The sequence below is a fragment of the Sinocyclocheilus rhinocerous genome, unplaced genomic scaffold (assembly GCF_001515625.1).
Source record: "Sinocyclocheilus rhinocerous isolate Xijiao unplaced genomic scaffold, SAMN03320098_v1.1 scaffold963, whole genome shotgun sequence".
In the NCBI taxonomy this organism is placed as follows: Eukaryota; Metazoa; Chordata; class Actinopteri; order Cypriniformes; family Cyprinidae; genus Sinocyclocheilus; species Sinocyclocheilus rhinocerous.
Genome location: NW_015638949.1, coordinates 638,136 through 656,802, shown reverse-complemented (window position 1 = coordinate 656,802; position 18,667 = coordinate 638,136). Strand labels below are relative to the sequence as shown.

Genomic DNA, 18,667 nt, shown 5'->3' with positions numbered 1-18,667 from the left:
AATGACTGTAGACAAAGACAAATGTATAGTACAAAGCACAAAGCAGTCGACTCATTTTTGACACAAATGGAACCTCATACATATAATCCATTCTAAATTGCGGGACATGTTTGATAATAAAATGTTGAAAGCACAATCCGCACAAGAGACGCTGTTCCTCAGGCTGAAATGTGTGCGCGCGACGCGCTCCAAAACTGACGGTCAGATACCGTACACTTTGAGCTTCGGGCTCATGTCCAAACGATCAAATACACACAAAAATGTCAAAATGGCCAGCTTGGAGAGTATTTACTTAAACACAGTTTATGTCTTAAGTGGAGGAGAACAGTTGGGAGAAAATCCGATGTGTGTCAATATATTGTTTTAAAGTGACAGACTGGCGCTTGGGCCATCAAAATGCAAATCTGCTCTTAATCTGAATAACGTTATAGCTTTAATAATCATTAATCTATCAATACATACACTGAAAACTATGCAGTGTTCATTTACATTTGATTACTTTTAGATTTCTTTTGTAGGCTATTACTTACCTGAACAGTAATGTTAGTAGAACTTCATGGAAAAATGACAGCACTGTTTATTTCATTTCATTTGTATATTTGTTTTATTGTATTTGTCAGTTTGTTTTACTTTGTTTTTTTCTGTTCATGTTCTTACTGTATCTTTATGTATGTATAAAACACTAAAAATGCCTGCACACTGGTGCATTTACAAATTTATGTTTTATATTCATTTCATTAAATATTTATTTTACATTTCAGAATATAAATCAATGTTAATTCAGCTCTTAATTTGTCATATATATATATATACTGTGTGTGTGTGTGTGTGTGTGTGCGCACACCGGCTCCTGGAAACACCCCCATCCTCTCCGACCTGGTAATCAACAATATAACTGTCAGTATCCTCTTCAAGTCCGTTCAATACTCACAAAGTCTTTGATCATCTCCATCCCCAACAATAAACCTGTCTGTTTGATTCTAACTCACCTGTGTATCGAGTCTGACTTCCCGTTACAATATATATAAAACAAAAAGTACCGATAAGAATACCGTTAAAGTACCGAATCGATAAGCAGTATTGGTAAGAGTAGTAATACCGTTAAAACCTTAACGATACCCATCCCTAGTCGAACGTGACATGTTTTTGACAGATTATGAGAAATTCTGTGCAGAGGACCTTGTGTCCCTTTGATTTTAAAAGTATCTTCCATGAAGAATGTTATTTTGTTTGATAATTACTTTAGGTTATGTTATCAATATACTTGCCAGAAAATGGATTCATGTTTCTAAATTTGATCAGTTCAGTTGAGTCACATCTTCCTCAGAATATTTGCTTTAAGCATAATTTACTCACTTTCAGGTTGCTTGATACTTTTTCTTCCTTGAAACATGGGAGGAGATTTTTTATTGAAATCTAAAAGCTGCTGTCCATTGTCACCAGCTGTCAATTTCTGCTGTATCTGGGTTTATGGTTTAAAAGTTAATTATATAATTATAATATATGAAAAAAGTAACTGTTATTTTATTTATTTATTTCTTGATTTTCCTACTGTAAATTAGCAAGCAAATTATCATGCATACTTTGTTGATATTGTGATCATAAATGTTTGCTTTGGATCAGAAATAAAAAATTTGCTCAGATACACAGATGTGTCAAGGCAGAGATAAAGCTGCATTTTTAGCAGGTTCACTTTGAGAATTAAAAGTCTTCATAGAAAAAGTAATAAATGAAAATGAATTAAGTGCAATAACTCATTTTCTTGGAAGTCAATTTTCCATCTCACTGGACTGATGGTTAATTGTGGAAGAGTGACAGTTCAAAGACATTAAAGGGGTCATATGATGCGATTTATCTGGCTGCAGACTTGCACTTGCACTCTCAGACTTGCATTCTCAGACTTTGCACTCTCAGACACTTGCGCTTCCGCTAGTGACGTCACTTGTAGTCTTTATTTTTTATTTTGTTCTATTTTTCGCATGCGCAAAGTCTCTCGTTAAGCGTTTTCCTCCCGTAGAAAACCACAAACACTTAATATGGCTTAATGTATTAAGACGCTATTAAAATATCAAATTAAATATACAGTTTATTAATATAATGGCGGAAGCGCAAGTGTCTGAGAGTGCAAGTCTGAGAATGCAAGTCTGAGAGTGCAAATGCAAGTTTGCAGCCAGACCCTTCTCACTTTGTTTGGCCTTTGCGGGGCATAGAGGAGAAACAATAATGTACAGTATGTAGAAAATAATGTGTTTTTTGAACCTTAAACCGCATAAACACATTTCATTACACCAAATACACAAAATAATGTTCTTTTTTAGCAACGTCATATGACCCCTTTAACTAAAACCTTGCTTTGTGTTTTTAAAGAGGGGCTATTTTTCCTCTTTTTTTTCAAACAGTTAAAATTTTTAATGTATTACTATTTTAAAAATCATTTTGACAAGCTCTCAGAAATGAACAAAAAAGAGTGACATTCTTATTTAAAAAATCTTAAAAGAATATTTCATATTCAATGCAAAACCATGGTGCATTTTTCCTCATTTGAGTCATATTATGAATAGCTTGCATTACTTTGACTGCACATCATGAATCCGACTATATTTCATGTCACAATATCATTGTGAAGAATATTGTGGATAATGTGGTAAATAACACTAGATAAAAGTGTTTTTGCTGTGTTGGAAATGATAAACAAGTAAATGAGTTGTGAGCTCACTGTAAATGAGTTCTGTTTACTTAATGTAGATTAGCCGGGGGTCATATAGGATTTATGCAAATTTCATTCCTCTTCCTGATTTATGTAAATCAGTGGGGTATTTATCTAATGTATGACCACAATTTAGTGTAATATCTCATAAAGATTGTAAGCTTAAAGTCTCAGGTCTTCTTCTTCTAAGCCCTGAAGATGGGTCAGTTTTAACAATTGGACTCTGGAAAGCACAACAATAGCATTAATACGCCTACATTTGACTCTCTGTTAAGTTTTAACATTAAATGGCTTTTTAATATTAAATGCTTCATCCACATTTAAAAAACTGAAGTTAACACATTTCTAAAACTACTTGAAAAAAAATAAAAAAAAGTCCCAGACTGTTGGTTTCCGTGTTTAGGAACTAGTTTTCTAGGCCATTTAAATGGGTGTAATCAATCATTTTCTTTTAGACTCAGAAGCTGCATTTAGGTTGCAGTTTTATCTTTTTTGAGGCATCTGGATGTCTCAGGCTATAAACATGACAAAGTTGCCCTTGATTAAAAGTTTAATACATATTTAGTCAGCAGTTTTGTGTTATATGGCAAGAGTGTGGGAAGGTCTGTGGCGCATGTAGGGCTGACTGTAAGTCATCCCACTTATTACTCGCTAAATAAATAAATATCTGGACATGTAATACTGACTTGAATTAAATTTTGTATATATAATTTAACTGTATAATATACAGTGGGTACGGAAAGTATTCAGACCCCCTTAAATTTTTCACTCTTTGTTATATTGCAGCCATTTGCTAAAATCATTTAAGTTAATTTTTTTTCCTCATTAATGTACACACAGCACCCCTAAAAAGACTCATGGCTGTATTAGATCAAATGGGTGCTTCTACTAAATACTGAGCATTTTTCAGTTTTTCTTTTTTAATAAATTTGCAAAAATGTCAACAATTCTGTGTTTTTCTGTCAATATGGGGTGCTGTGTGTACATTAATGAGGAAAAAAAATTAACTTAAATGATTTTAGCAAATGGCTGCAATATAACAAAGAGTGAAAAATTTAAGGGGGTCTGAATACTTTCCGTACCCACTGTATTATATTAAAACTTCACTAAGACAAAAAGGCAATTACAGTGTAAAATACAATCAGCCTAGCAACAAGAAAAACTCCTCAGAAGAAGTCCTCAGTGGTCATTCTCACTACAATCGATAAATGAGATGCGAGATGGTGCCAAAATATCTGAGTGCTGAATGCCATGATTGTCCAATCAGAATCAGGTATTTCAGAGACCTATGTAAAAAAAAGTGTTTATAATGTCCATGATTATGCATAATCATCTTTTGTCGTATGCTTGGGGACAATTCCCTTGTTTTCCTACTGGTAATCAAGCCTCAGCATTCATGGCCAGAGTACATTTACAACACAGTGTATTGTACCTGATGTGCCAAATGAGAGACAACAACATGATGCACCATCAATTAGATTACTAAGTACCCATTTCTAAAAATAAATTCATATATGAATGTTTTCATAAATAATGTCTGTCTCTGTTTGTTGACTCACAGCTAATTGATGTTATGTTTCTTCATTTGTTTGATTGCTGCAAGAGAGAATGTTTTTTAGCTAAGAGGAGAATAAAACACACTTGTAATGCCTGATGGAGGCTTGATGGTCAATTTAGTGTAGTAAATGCTCAAATGGAACTTTGCTAATTGAACATAGACCGATACATAATGGAATTTCAGGGCAAACTGTAACAAGGTTGTTGTAAGACATTGACATATATCACAATTTCTTTCCACAGGCAAATCTGCCTGTTTTTAAATTTCTTTTGCTTTTCTTTGTCATTTTGTGTATGTTTACTAATGTTTTTTATTTTGTATTTTTTTTTAAACTGGTCAGAGGACATTTTTTATTGCTGAAATGTTGCATTTTTATAGTTTAAGAGACTTAATTGAGTTCTTAGTTATATTTGTTTTGATAATGCTAGATAGGTAATTGTAGAAATTCTAACTTTGATGTCTTGGCAAATCTGAGCACAGTTTGAGACAATGTTGGTCTTTTTCTCAAGAGAAATAGAGTCGCTGAGACAAAAGTCTCCATTTGATCTCTATTTAATATCATTGCTGTTCCGAGCAGATGCAATCTGTGTTTTATCTTTCTGATGAGTGCTTCCAACTTAATGGTAAAACAATAATACAGTTAAACTGTCCAGGTAAACTCATGACATCACACGATTGAATCAAAAAATCATTATTTGTTTGAACAGTGATGGTCCTGTAGCACTTCCAAAATCTTATTTGATGTTAAGCACAGTAGGCTGCTTTAGTTAGGAACACTATATGGCTTTGCAGAATGCCTTATAGAAAAGGCTGAGTGACAGCAAATATAGACACAGCTGCCAGCTCTGTAGAGAGAGAGAGCCAAACAATGCCCAAGGCTTCAAACTGAATGTTCAGCGTTGCAGAGCACAGACAGCTTCCACGGCGAAGAGACAGATGCATGCACACAAATACTGAAGCTGGATTGCATAATTTATCAGAAACAAGGTAAAGGGGTTATATTTTGTCTGTTGCTTTCTAAAGCCCAAATATAAGAGACAGAGATGACCCCCTAATACTCAGAAGATTTAGATGTGCGTCTAAATGCTTAAAACAGCTAATAAAAGTTTTTCACTTACAAATTTGCTCAACAGAAATGTGCTTAAAAATGGGAAAAGATTTCCTTGGTGTCCTCGCATCTGGCCTTTTCCTGACTTCTGCTGCCAAAGAAAAAGTGCAGCTGCCACTGAGACAGTATGGTCCGAATTATTCTTTCATATGTTTATTGTGTTACCTAATGGACTCCATTCTGTTTTATTACGTGTAATGATTGCATTTTTGCATGTACCTCAGATGTGATAAGATCCTTCCTGGGAAAATAAAGAAACATCACAAATGAAATCTCTTAATATCTCAGTTGTTTTTCCTACACGACAGTGAGTTTAAAAATGGAGAGCAAATGGAGACTTGAAATTGAAAAAGCCAGAGATTTCAGTGAACTCAAAGATTTTTTAATAAATTGTTCCAAGATTATCTTAGTTACGCTTTCCAAATTAATTGTATAGCTTTATACACTTACCATTCTTTAGCAGTTGTCTCATTTGTATCTCTTTTTGTTTTGCCAAGACAGTTTAGATCAGGGGTGCCCAAACTCGGTCCTGGAGGGCCGGTGTCCTGCAGAGTTTAGCTCCAACTTGCCTCAACACACCTGCCTTCAAGTTTCTAGTATGCTTAGTAAGAGCTTGATTAGCTTGTTCAGGTGTGTTTAATTGGGGTTGGAGCTAAACTCTTCAGGACACCGGCCCTCCAGGACCAAGTTTGGGCACCCCTGGTTTAGAAGAAGTTGATATTTAAATGAAATTATGAGTTATGAAAGAACATCCTCTGATAAAATAAATACTCCTTTCTGTGCTTTTTTGCAATGTGTTGAGTTGACACACTGACAAAAATGTCCTGCATGAATGTAATTGAGCTTTTGATCGAACATATTTTTTAGTTGAATAGACCTTAGTCAGGTTAGATGCCATATTGAATTTTAGAGATGCACTGGCCATCAATCAGAACCAACTGGTTTTTGCTCAAAAACCTGATTGGCAAACAGCTTTTTTGTTTTATTTTGGCTAATCTCTGTTCCTAACTTGCACACAAAATGCATTGCAATCATTTCCCAAAATGTAATTTGTGTGGAAATATTACAAAAGTCTGTAAACAGGGCATTAGCAGAGGCCAGAGCATGCTGAAGATGAGAAAATACTGTACCAGACAGTGCAAAGCTCACTATTCACTATAGGCCATGTGAAATATTGGAAGAAGATTCGAAATATTGATTTAGTGATGCGGGGTGTATATGCATCTCTGAAAGGAACTGTCTTGAAAAAAGTTTCAATGGCATTTTACTTTCTTCTTAAAGGTGCACTAAGCGAATTTTGCCAAACGATGTTGATATTTGAAAGCACCAAAACATACACCATACCCCAACAGGACCTCTCTCCTATTTTGATGACTCCGCCCCACACGTATGTACACAACCCTGGCAGCGACGATGGCGGAATCTGCTATGCCTGCCGGCCGCAACATATTCAAGCAAAAGCCAACACAGATTAGTTGTGTGAAACAAAGAAAAATCAACATAACTCACCTATCAAGAAGAAACAAATCAAACTCGGAGTCCGATTCCAGGCCTTCCCGCTCCTTGAGTTTTCTCCACCGTTGGAAAGCTGCTCCAATATTTACACGGGTCCTACCTCTTGCCTGATCGTAACCCTTCTTTTTAATGTCCGTCCTGTGCACTCACCGAGCGCTCTCTTCTCCCTATCATTACTAGACATGGCCCTTTCTGCTTATTGGCAGCAAGTGTGTTTTAGAACTTAGCCCGACACTGTGGTCAAAAGCGTTTTTCAAATATTGTTGAGTGCACCTTTAACTCTGTATAATATGAAGTAGTGTTTACGATGAAACACACCGATGAAAACGAGGCTGTGAGGGACAAACTTGCAGTCTTTACAATGGCACAAACTGTATAAAAGTCCTATTTTAGTATAACATTATAATTACCATTCATATTTTTACTTTTTTATAATTTAAAGAAGAAACCAAACAGATGTATATTTGACATTTGAGGCTTAATACTATAGAAAAGTTTTTTCAGTTAGAGTGTTTTCAGCTTGTTTATTTTCATATAAAAATACGGCATGCAGTTACATCAAACAATGGTATAAACATCATTCAATGTAAATTGTGATAATCGTAATTAATCATTGCAATTACAATTTCAAGGGAATAATCGACAATTATGATTTTTGTCATAATCGTGCAGCCCTAGGTCCTAGATAATGTAATCTTCACCAACTCACAACTTTCAAAACTGTTTTATAGAGTTTATGCCTACTGAAAGTTGTTTTTTTTCCAGAAAAATATTTTGTCAGCTGAATAATCGGTATGTTGATAAACAACAGTAGCTATAATCCATTAAACGCATTGTAAATCCATCCTCCACAGACTCGTTTATATTCATGTCAAAAATTAAATATGTCACTACCCTAAGGTCTATAGTTATTTTTAGATGAAACATGGATATAAAATCAGAATCAGAATGGTATATACCTGGTTACAGAAAATGCATACTAACAAAGTGAAATAAATAAAAATTAAAACATGCCACAGGCAAATAAAGCTAGTCAACACAGTTAATCAAAACCACTTATGCAAAATGTTAGCATGCACACTAAACGCATCATTCCCAATTTAGTTTTTTAAACATCTCTTCTCCTGTTCACCCAACTGTCTTTAAAGTGCTTCTCTCCCCTCATTACCATGCATGTATTGGCCTTGCAAAGCCAATGTCTCCTGCAATCATAGAGGCCAAGGGGAGATTAATTAGAGACCTTGGTGCTCCTGTGACGGGCAAAGCAAACAGCCTCTCGCTCAGCCTGTAATTTATGTAATGCCTCCTTTACTGTGGATATTAGGAATGGCCTTTTTTTGGTCGATACTCTGGCACTGGGTGGTAATGATGCTTCAGTCTGCTCTCTTGCCTTTTCTGGACTATTCTGGGAGAGTGGAGGATAGAAAATAGGATGTTTTTTGTACTGTAACATCAAACAAAGAGTTTCAGAGTAAGTTCAAGCCCGGCAGAGTTCAGAGGCGTGCAGTGCATGTGAACTGTTGTGCTGGTTTTTGTCTTGGTTCTTTGTTAATGTTGAAAGCCCGAAGCGTTTAGAGACAAAATTCCTGTCACATTATCCGGTGGAGCTTCAGTGTGATTGAGGACTGTCATGGTGTTTGGCAAATTATTGGGTCAGATCCGAGTAGCGGTGCAATTGTACTGCCAGCCTGATGTGTAATTGCTTGTTTGTGTGAGGTCTTTTTGTTGTTTGTTTCAGTGCATTATACTGAGATAGATAATGGCTGTCCTCCCAGCTCTCAAAACAGTAAAGTGACATTTTTAGAGGAATTGGCAACAGTTTTGAGAGTCTATAGGCTCTTCTGAAAAGATTAAACTAATGGAGTATCACATGACGGGGAGATTTAGAGGTCTGGGGGCTTTTGGGCTCTGCGTGTAGTGCATTTAGATTTGTGCACTTTGTTCTTCTTTGGTTGTTTCACTAGTTCTCTAGTTAATTTTAATGTTAAACACTTTAGGGTTTATTACCAAAGGAATGCCGCCCTAGGAAACCTCCAAAATAAGTGCACATTAAAGCAAGTAAGTACTAACACAAAGAGAAAATGGTAAGCTATCAAGCTTTCTAGTGCTTATATAAAAAATTGAAGAAATGTGATGGCCAAATGTTATAATTTTTTAGTCTAAAATCAACTGCAACTGAAAGAACAACTGTCTTGGTACCAGATCAAAAAGAAAAAAGTTATCTTTGCGAATTGTCCTTAAAAATATAACTTGGTTGAAAGTTTCACTCAGACATATATCATATTGCAGAAGTAAAATGGGTCACAGCGTCGTTTTGTCTTACAAGCATTATTTACCCAAAAATGAAAATTGTCATAATTTACTCACCCTCATGTCATTTCAAACTTGTATGACTTTTTTTTTTGGAATACAGAAGAAGAAATTTTAACCCTTGTACTGTGCTGAAAATCCTTACCTAGTTTGGTGTTCTAGGTCAAAAATGACCGTCCTTTTAAAAATTGCTTGTAAATTTCTTATTATGCTATATTATTAGTAATTTTTTTGTCAGCTAGTTTTCTGTTTGCACAGATTTTGTATTTCTTTTTGGAACTGATTGATCATAGGCCTCATTGAACCTTGCATATGCACCTCAGTTTTTGAGTGAGAAAAAAAAAACATTATTTGTGGATAATTTGGCAGTGATCACTCAAAAACTGAGGTGCATAAGCTTAGATCAATGAGCCTACAATCAATCGGTTTCCATAAAGAAACACAAAAGCTGTGCTGATTGAAAGAAAACCAGTTGATAGAACACCACAAGTATAACCAGGTGGGGAAAAGACAAAAAAGTACAAAAAAAGGTGAGTTATTCTACCCTGTGTGAGCAAAGTAAGTTTTAGTCCAATGCAAAAACATCAACTATTATTGTTGGGGAAAAGAAAATCCTGATTGGAACACAACATAAGGGTTAAGATTACTTATATCTTATATATATATATATATATAAGGGCTGTCAATCGGTTAAAATTTTTTATCTGATTAATCACACCCTTTTTCTGTGATTAATCGCGATTAATCGCACACTTCATGAAATTAAGCATAGACCATTTATCTTGTTCCAAATGTTTATTTTGTCATCATTTGCTATATCCAGCAAAGTAAACCAAAAGATTGAAGGATGATTCTCAAAAATCTATATTTTCTGCAAGCTTTTTTCAAGATAAATTTAGATGTGTACGACTCCTGCATGCCACCGCAATCGTCTTTACCTTGATTGCAGTCTTCATCCATCAAAACTTTACAAGCGAGACTGGTTATCCAGTCGAGAATCCGTAGTTTGCGTCTCATCTGGCCATACAGCGGTGGGATGTGTTGACAATCCATTCAGTCTGTACTTCACACAGCTCTTCAGAGACGATCACAGAATATGACAGAGCTCGTGTTTTAATGCGAAACACAAAACGCAACGCGAGTCTCTGTTCTCTCTGCAATCTCTGATGTTATCAGCCTGGTTTCCTTTAATGACAGCCCTAATATATATATATATATGTGTGTGTGTGTGTGTGTGTGTGTGTGTGTGTTCCGCAGGTTTGGAAAGATATGAGGGTGAGATGTTCAAAGAATCTGAATTTTTCAGAGCTACTTCCTGCCACAAGTGGAAATTGTCACTTTTGGAATAAATTGTAGGCATTACTCATGTGTGGTTATGAGAGTGCTGTCTGCCAAATCTCTCTTTCCCCCTTTTTCTCGCTCACTTTCTCTCGCTCTCAGATAAATGAGAATTTATTCCTCCTCTTTGAGTTCTGACTTGGACAGAGAGAAAAGCGCAGGGTCGCAGAGCTCACTCGCAGCTCAATAGAAGAAAGAAAGAAACAACTGCGTGCATTTTTAATTGTCAGTGAATGAATATGGAGTGACATCTCAAGGCTTCACAGCAAAAACTCTCTTCATAATTTATTAAATCCACACCATCATAAACACGCATATCAGTGGCCTTTCAAAATATACACAATTTAAATGTGCACTTAAAGAGTGGATAGAAGACAAAAATTCTCTAGTCATCAATGATATTGTACTTTGAGAGGCTGGTAATTTGCTTGGTAATGTCGAACATGTGGGATACAGGATGATTAGACTCATGCAGTGTTGATTTGTGTCTATACTTTATAATTGCTGTGACAGGTTTTTGCTTGTATTGTTGTGCATTTTTATATACTGTTATAAAGTTTGTGGTCAGAAATCTCTTATGGTCACCAAGGCTGTATTTATTTGATCAAAAACACAGTAAAAACAGTTATATTGTAAAACATGATTTTACTTTAAAATAACTTTTCTATTTAAATACATTTTAAAATCTAATTTATTCCTGTGAAGGCAGAGCTGAATTTTCCATTACTCCAGTCTTAAGGGTAACATGATGCTTCAGAAATGCAGCTTAATATTTTCGTGGAAACCGTGGTGGATTTTTTCAGGTTTATTTAATAAATAAAAAGTTCAGAAGAACAGCATTTATTTGAAATAATGTTTTTGTAACAATATGAAAGTGTTTAAGGCATCCTTGCTTAATCAATGTATTAATTTCTTTAAAAAAAAAACTTAAATACCACAAAATGTTCATCTTTATTGTAGGCTATTTAAAAATGTAAAAAGTACCAAATTACAGATTCATTCAGTGCTGTTATATAATTACAACATTATGTAATATTGTTATAAAAATATTATTATTAAGTAATTATAATTCAAAATGTTATCAGAAAATATTAGTGTTTTTTGCCCATGCAAAACTCACCAATACGGTGCTAGGGTGTTTAGAGTGGTTGCTAGAGTGTTCTGGGTGTTTTTTTTTTATTACCGGCACAAATTTTATTCTGGTCCCTAGCTTGGGTCCCTCCTTTAATATAAATCTGTCAGCAACCAAGCGAAAATCATAAGCTCAGTTGCTTAGAGAAGTAATAGCACCCCTCTCCTCAATAAACGGCATGGTTTGAGATGTCCAAATCATGCATGTCTGTAACATGACTTTTGAAGGACCATTAAATAACTTTTTGTGTTTGTTTTCCAGGGCAGGAGCAGCCATGCCTTTTGGCTGTTTGACTCTGGGAGAGAAGAAGGACTACAACAGTCCTTCAGAGGTCACTGATAAGTATGACCTGGGACAGGTAGTGAAATCGTGAGTACAAATCTATGGTTTTGTCTACCTCTTGTTTATTGTAATCTTTCTGTGCAAAATATCCGTTTGTGAAAAATGCTCCTTTTTAACACTTTTCTAATTTTAATATAGTTTTTATTTATTTATTTATTTATTTTATTTAATTTTCATGAATTTCTCATTTCCAAAAAAAAAACTTTTATGTTTAAATTAGATTCTGAATCCCAGATTTTCAGTGTTGACTCAACAGCACTGTATATGTGTTTTTATTGTCTTCATCAACAGGGAGGAGTTTTGTGAAATCTTCAGGGCAAAGGATAAGAACACACTGAAAATGTACACCTGTAAAAAGTTCCTGAAGAAAGATGGAAGAAAAGTACGGAAAGCAGCCAAAAATGAGATACTCATCCTGAAAATGTACGTTTTACATGCATGTTATTTATATGATCCACATTTTAGTGAAGAAAGGTGCTTGCAGATGTTGAAATTTGCTCAGTGTTGAAATTTGTTTAACACGAGTAGTAGAATGCGGTCGACTCTTTACCATGCAAATTATTTTATTTTTGCAGATAGTCATGATTTCATTTCACTTTCTGCTCTGCTTCCTTTCACAGTGTCACAGTTTCTCTCTTGCTTTCTCTCTGTCTCTCCCCGCAGGGTGAAGCATCATAACATCCTCCAGCTGGTAGATGTCTTTGAAACTAGAAAAGAGTACTTCCTCTTTCTGGAGCTGTAAGTTCTTTGAGGTTTTTGTGTGTGAGAGTGAATAAGAAAGTACAAGAGTGTGAATGGATACTTTTTGTTTTTGTTGTGTTCAGATTTTAAAAGCATAATTGAACCAAAATGAAAATTCTGTTATTATTTACTCACCCTCAGGTTGTTTCTTTTTTTCTCAAGATGGATAGGGATGTGGAATATAGAAAATACTACTTTTTATCTATATTAAAGTGGATTTATTTATTTGAGATTGGGGTGTAGTTGGGACAATTTCTCAACTCATTCTCGACTCATTCTCTTGTATCTTTATCCTGTTAATATTGTAAAAGTTCAGTGAACAGATTAAGTAAATAAAAACATAAATAAAAAATCAGTGGGGACTGTGGTTTTCAAGCTGCAGATGGTTTAAATGTTGACAATTTTTATTATTTCTTTACATAAATATGCATTTGCTTCAATTCGTATCTTGATCACTTTTTCTATAAACTAAAAAGACATCTTTCTATGATCATCATTATGCTACAAGGACAAATTTGACTCACGTGAATATTTGGTTTGACTGTGTTTTTTTTTTTTTTTACTTCAGAGCCACAGGAAGGGAGGTGTTCGACTGGATCTTAGACCAGGGCTACTACTCAGAACGGGACACCAGCAATGTGATCCGGCAGGTGCTTGAGGCTGTGGCTTACCTGCATTCTCTCCACATTGTTCACAGAAACCTAAAGGTGACCTGGGCCTTTACTACCATCTAATGGTCACCACATGGTATTGCACCAGAATGCAGTCTCAGACACTACAAAGTTTCAGGAGACAGAGGTTAATTAGACACCTTAAAGGGTTATTTCATGCCATAAGGAAAATTATTATATTATAATTGTCATGTCTTGCATCTCTTGTTTTTTAATACAATCCTGAACATTTCTGATTCTTATAAAGACAAGGTGCAAGGTGTTTTTTTTGTAAAAAAGTTTTTTTAGGTTTTCTAAAATTGATTGCACTACTATATCTTCTCACCCCGTCAGCTGGAAAATCTGGTCTACTACAACCGTCTGAAGAACTCCAAAATTGTAATCAGCGATTTTCACCTGGCCAAACTGGAAAATGGTCTTATCAAAGAGCCATGTGGCACACCAGAGTACCTTGGTAAGAAAAAGTGTCAAAGCTTTCAGAAGTAACTGCACCCTATGTTATGTATTATGATTATTCATATAAATATATTGATATGATTATAATATATTTAAGTTAATGATGTAAAACTAATCTATTTAAGTTACTTAAAAATAACAATGTAGAATATAGCCAATGAATTCAGTACACATCAAATGTGATTTTTACTATAAAAAATGTGTAAAATATTTTTTAAATAATGATTAATATGTGTGTGCTAAAGTGCTTTCATGGTTTGAGGAAAATATTTAACTTTTTAATTGATGGTTACACCACTTGCAATGTTTTGCAAAAATGTATTAAACCAACATGAATACAAAAATGACATGTCCAAGAACACTATAATATAATATAGTGTTTTGCACTATATTATATTATATATTTGTCATTTTCTCTTTTTCTCTTATAGCTCCAGAGGTGGTTGGCAGACAGAGATATGGCAGACCGGTGGACTGCTGGGCCATCGGGGTGATCATGTACATCCTGTGAGTTCATGTTTCATTTTTTTATACATTTCATTCATTGTGTAAGATGGTCCAACATATTCATTTCATTGTGCTCTTGAACCAGATCTTTGTTTATTAGTAGACCCCATAGATGTCTGTTTTGGAGTCACTTGCCTGACGCATCCATGAGGTCATCCATAGTTCATCAGCATTTACATTCCATTTCCTGTAGTCACATTGCATGGTAGCTCATCATTGCCACTCTGTAAGTTCACAGTATCTCCTGTATCTGTTTCCCTTCTTGATCTCTCCACAACAATCAAATGTTGTTCATATGGTATTGTTGTCCTAATTAAACCCTTGCCCTAGGAAATTTTAAGGCTCTGGTCATATGTGTGTTCACAGTGTGTTTGTGTGTTCTACTCACTGCTGTGTGTGTGCACTTGGATGGGTGAAATGCAGAGCACAAATTCTGAGTATGGGTTACCATACTTGGCCACGTCACTTTCACTTTATAATTTTCAACAGACTGTCAGGAAACCCACCTTTTTATGACGAGACAGAAGATGACGATTATGACAATCATGATAAGAACCTGTTCCGGAAAATTCTGTCTGGAGACTTTGAGTTTGACTCACCCTATTGGGATGACATCTCAGATTCAGGTACAATACACAAATCACTGCACAGTAGGTGTGGGGTGGATCTGTGGGATTCTGATCTGATCAAAACATAAATTCAACCTTAAATATCTGCTTTGCAGCAAAAAGCCTAGTCACATGTTTAATGGAGGTAGACCAGGACCAAAGACTGACCGCACAGGAAGCTATCAATCATGAGTGGTAAGGAGCCTTTGTCAGTGCAGAATCTGCATTTTATAATTTATCTGCAGTTTAATTAAAAAATAACTGCTGTACATTTTTTTAGGATATCTGGAAATGCCGCCTCAGACAAGAACATCAAAGATGGTGTTTGTGCTCAGATCGAGAAAAACTTTGCTAAAGCCAAATGGAAGGTAAGGTTTCAAATAAATGCTGTTCTTTTGAACTTTCTGTTGATCAAAGAATCCTAAAATAGTGTATCATGGTTTCCACAAAAATACTCAATATTGATAATAATGAGTAATATTACTTGAGCACCAAATCAGCATATTAGAATGATTTCTGAAGGATTAATTGACACTGAAGCCTGGAGTAATGGCTAATGAAAATTCAGCTTTGACATCATAGGAATAAATTACATTTTAAAATATATTTAAATAGAATTTTGAATTGTAATATTATTTCACAACATTACTGTTATTTCAATAAGTTTATGTACTAAAATGTATTAATTTGTTAATCATTTAAATTATTATTTTTAGTTAAACATATTATATTAAAACATTATTAATATTATTATTATTATCCAGAAAGCTGTTCGAGTTACCACCATGATGAAGAGACTCAGGGCTCCAGATCAGAGTGACTCTGGAGCCTCTAGTCCTGCAATGGGAGCCTCAGGCAGTACCCCTGTTCCCCTGGCTGCCACACCAGTGCCCGCCTGCACCACCCTGGTTGGCCAGGATCACCCCGAGGCCCAGACAGAAGAGTCTTCGGCTCCAATGCGGTGTAATGGAGAGATGTTGACATCCCAGCAGCGTAGTGGAGACTAGGGAGAATTAGAATGGCTGATTACATTCAGACAAATATAGTGGCAAACAGAGCAGCACCTACACACTACATATAAATTCAGTTCAGTTGTTCAATTAAAGTTCAATTGTGCTTAAAAGCTTGATCACCATTTTACATTTTCATTTGTGCAAAATGCTGTAATCTAGGAAGACTTTAAAATTTTAATCCCAGTCCCATAGTAGTCTATCTGTATTTTCTTAAATAGCTTTATCAAAGAAATATTGTTTGTTACTTCTGAAATAATAATCTGTGATTTAATTTCCATTGTTAATTCAAACCAATTCAAAAATTCCTCTTCAAACCTTTGCTACCATCTTTTTAAGGGTATTATACAAAATAAGATCCAGTACCTGCATGAAGTTTATTTAGTTCTTAGATTTACTTTACAAAAATGTAATTAAAAGTTTATGCGGTTCAATTATTTTCAATTTTATTTATTACATGCCTGAAATTTGCAGGTGGAAAACTGATATTTTCTATACATTTGTTTTTTCCACATTGCAAAGAGCAAATGACCATTTAAAAAAAAAATACAGCCTGAAAAGATGAATTTTAGAGCCATTAAAGAGGATAATTTACTTAAACAAACAAAATTAAAGCAGCAGAATATTGTGTCTGCATAAAAAAAACTGTTGGACTTTGATGTAAAATGTCATATAGACCTTTATCCAAATGTCTGTTTGATCCGGAAGAGCCCAGCTGCTGAATTACAATTCATATCAATATTTTATGACATAATATTAGCTAACCAGCAACTAAAACCGCTGCTGTATTTCATTCATGTACATGTCATTATGTTTTTGTCAATACTATCATCATATCAATATAATATTACTTGGTGTTTCTTGGTGTACTGCTGAATCATGTTTCTTTTTCTTTTGCTGTACAATCTTTACAGAAATTATGTAGCTCTTTTGATTCAATCTGCCCTTATATCCGTATTCTATAGAGTACTGCATTTTATATAGAATACAACTGGTTTCATTGAGTCTGATACATTGAGGCCTACGGGTTTCCAGAACGTTCTGTAAATGTGCAGTACAAACAAAGCAATAGGAATATTGCTGTAATACTGTGAAACTGCTATACAGATGATAAGATGTTCCTGCCATATTTCATACAGGTAGCCAAGCAATTTGCTCTTGATGGTCGTTTGTGTACTCAATCTTATAGCTGTATATTATGTTCAGTTATTGTATTCTGCCAAAAATCCAGACCTTATTTTTACTGTCCATGTGGAGAGAGATGAATCAAAATGTCTTTAAACTGCAAATCCTGCCGTAGCTCATGTCCATTATGGCATATTTATTTGTTTATTGTTGTTTTAATTGTCTTTAGCATGATCTCATGTTTATTTTTAAGCATTAGCTAAATATACTCCCCATTGTAGCTTCACTGAGTTTTATCTGTCAGTACTATCTAAGTAATGTAAAAGGAACAGACGTACATTTTGTTTGACCTCTGTGTGCATTAGTTTGACCTCAACTGAAAACCAGAATTTTCTCCTGTTTATATTTTCCTCTTTAGGATGCACTGACTCTAGACTCTGTAAACACTGAAATATATTTTCTGAGAAAAGTTTTCATAGAAGACAGAGCAGAAAAATAGGTGATCGTGTCAGTTCAGAGTACAATGTGTGATTCATCATTTTCATGTATCAGCTCAGCATTATGTGTTTGTCACTGTTTGTGGCTTCTGTATTTTGTTACTCGATATGCAGAATAAATGTTTTTGGACAGTGTAAGTTTCCACGGTGGTTCTTATTTCCGGTCTAGTACTAAATTTAAATAGTACATTTTGCATAAAGTCCTCACCTATGTCCCCTGATTCACTGCAATTGCTAATTGAGTAGGCTATAGTGAATGTGTAATGGCTTAAAGAATTATGGCTGCAGTAAAAATCCAATTACATGTATAATACTTTTATTTATAATGCAGTTACAATACTTTTTTTTCGACAGACATATTCTAATAAAATTTGGTATGTGATCCTTTCATATGGTAACATATTTTTGTTTACTGAATCTTAAAACTTCAACTCCCAGAAGCCCTCATTCACCGGAAACGGAGTATGTACTTTTCCGCCTCTTTGTCGGGAAACCCAGAAAAAAACCTGCGAAAAGATCGCTACAAGCTAGGTGAGACGTCTTAAAATGTCTTTACAGACATTAAGGTGAAGAAATAAGCCACTGTTGTTTGTAGCTTTTTGTAAAATAAAGATTAACGAGAAAACGTTTACTTCGTCCATTGATGTTAGGAAAATGTCTTGATTGAAAGCTAAAATTAGCACGTTAGCCTTCTTTTATGAGGGCAGGTTTATGAGATGAATAAAGCAATACCTTGCCTTCTTAATATATATTTGAGTACATGTTTATCACTCTCACACAACGGTGTATTTGACATCTAATTTTATTTCATCGCATTTAGTTACTCACATTAGCCAGATGTATTGTGTTAGCATGAGGCTTTAACAACGTAACGTTACTTGCTTTTCAATCTGAAACGGTCAGTTCCAATCTTGTGATATTATATTAGACGGTTTTATAAGCCCTCATCGTGTTATGCAAATATGAAATAACAGTTCATTTGATTGCATTTCACCTCTAGAGCGTGTAATGGTTAATGGATACGTGTAATTGTTTCGATGAA

At 34.9% G+C, this 18,667-nt stretch overlaps 1 protein-coding gene across 2 annotated transcripts in view; it reads left to right on the top strand.

Moving 5' to 3' along the window:
• The window catches only part of LOC107750279 (caM kinase-like vesicle-associated protein), a 29,481-nt gene extending 13,223 nt beyond the window's left edge, over positions 1–16,258 (top strand). Inside the window, exons 1-11 of one of the 2 annotated variants that reach the window (XM_016565594.1) lie at positions 8,484–8,489; positions 11,930–12,037; positions 12,302–12,433; positions 12,674–12,748; positions 13,320–13,458; positions 13,756–13,876; positions 14,310–14,385; positions 14,875–15,011; positions 15,110–15,188; positions 15,274–15,361; positions 15,758–16,258. In XM_016565594.1, the coding sequence (XP_016421080.1) occupies positions 11,943–12,037; positions 12,302–12,433; positions 12,674–12,748; positions 13,320–13,458; positions 13,756–13,876; positions 14,310–14,385; positions 14,875–15,011; positions 15,110–15,188; positions 15,274–15,361; positions 15,758–16,000 (1,185 nt within the window). In that variant the 5' untranslated portion in view covers positions 8,484–8,489; positions 11,930–11,942 and the 3' untranslated portion in view covers positions 16,001–16,258. Of the gene's footprint in view, positions 1–8,483; positions 8,490–11,929; positions 12,038–12,301; positions 12,434–12,673; positions 12,749–13,319; positions 13,459–13,755; positions 13,877–14,309; positions 14,386–14,874; positions 15,012–15,109; positions 15,189–15,273; positions 15,362–15,757 lie in introns of those variants that run through there. The other variant, XM_016565593.1, reaches the window with a different exon arrangement.
• Positions 16,259–18,667: the final 2,409 nt, after the last annotated feature.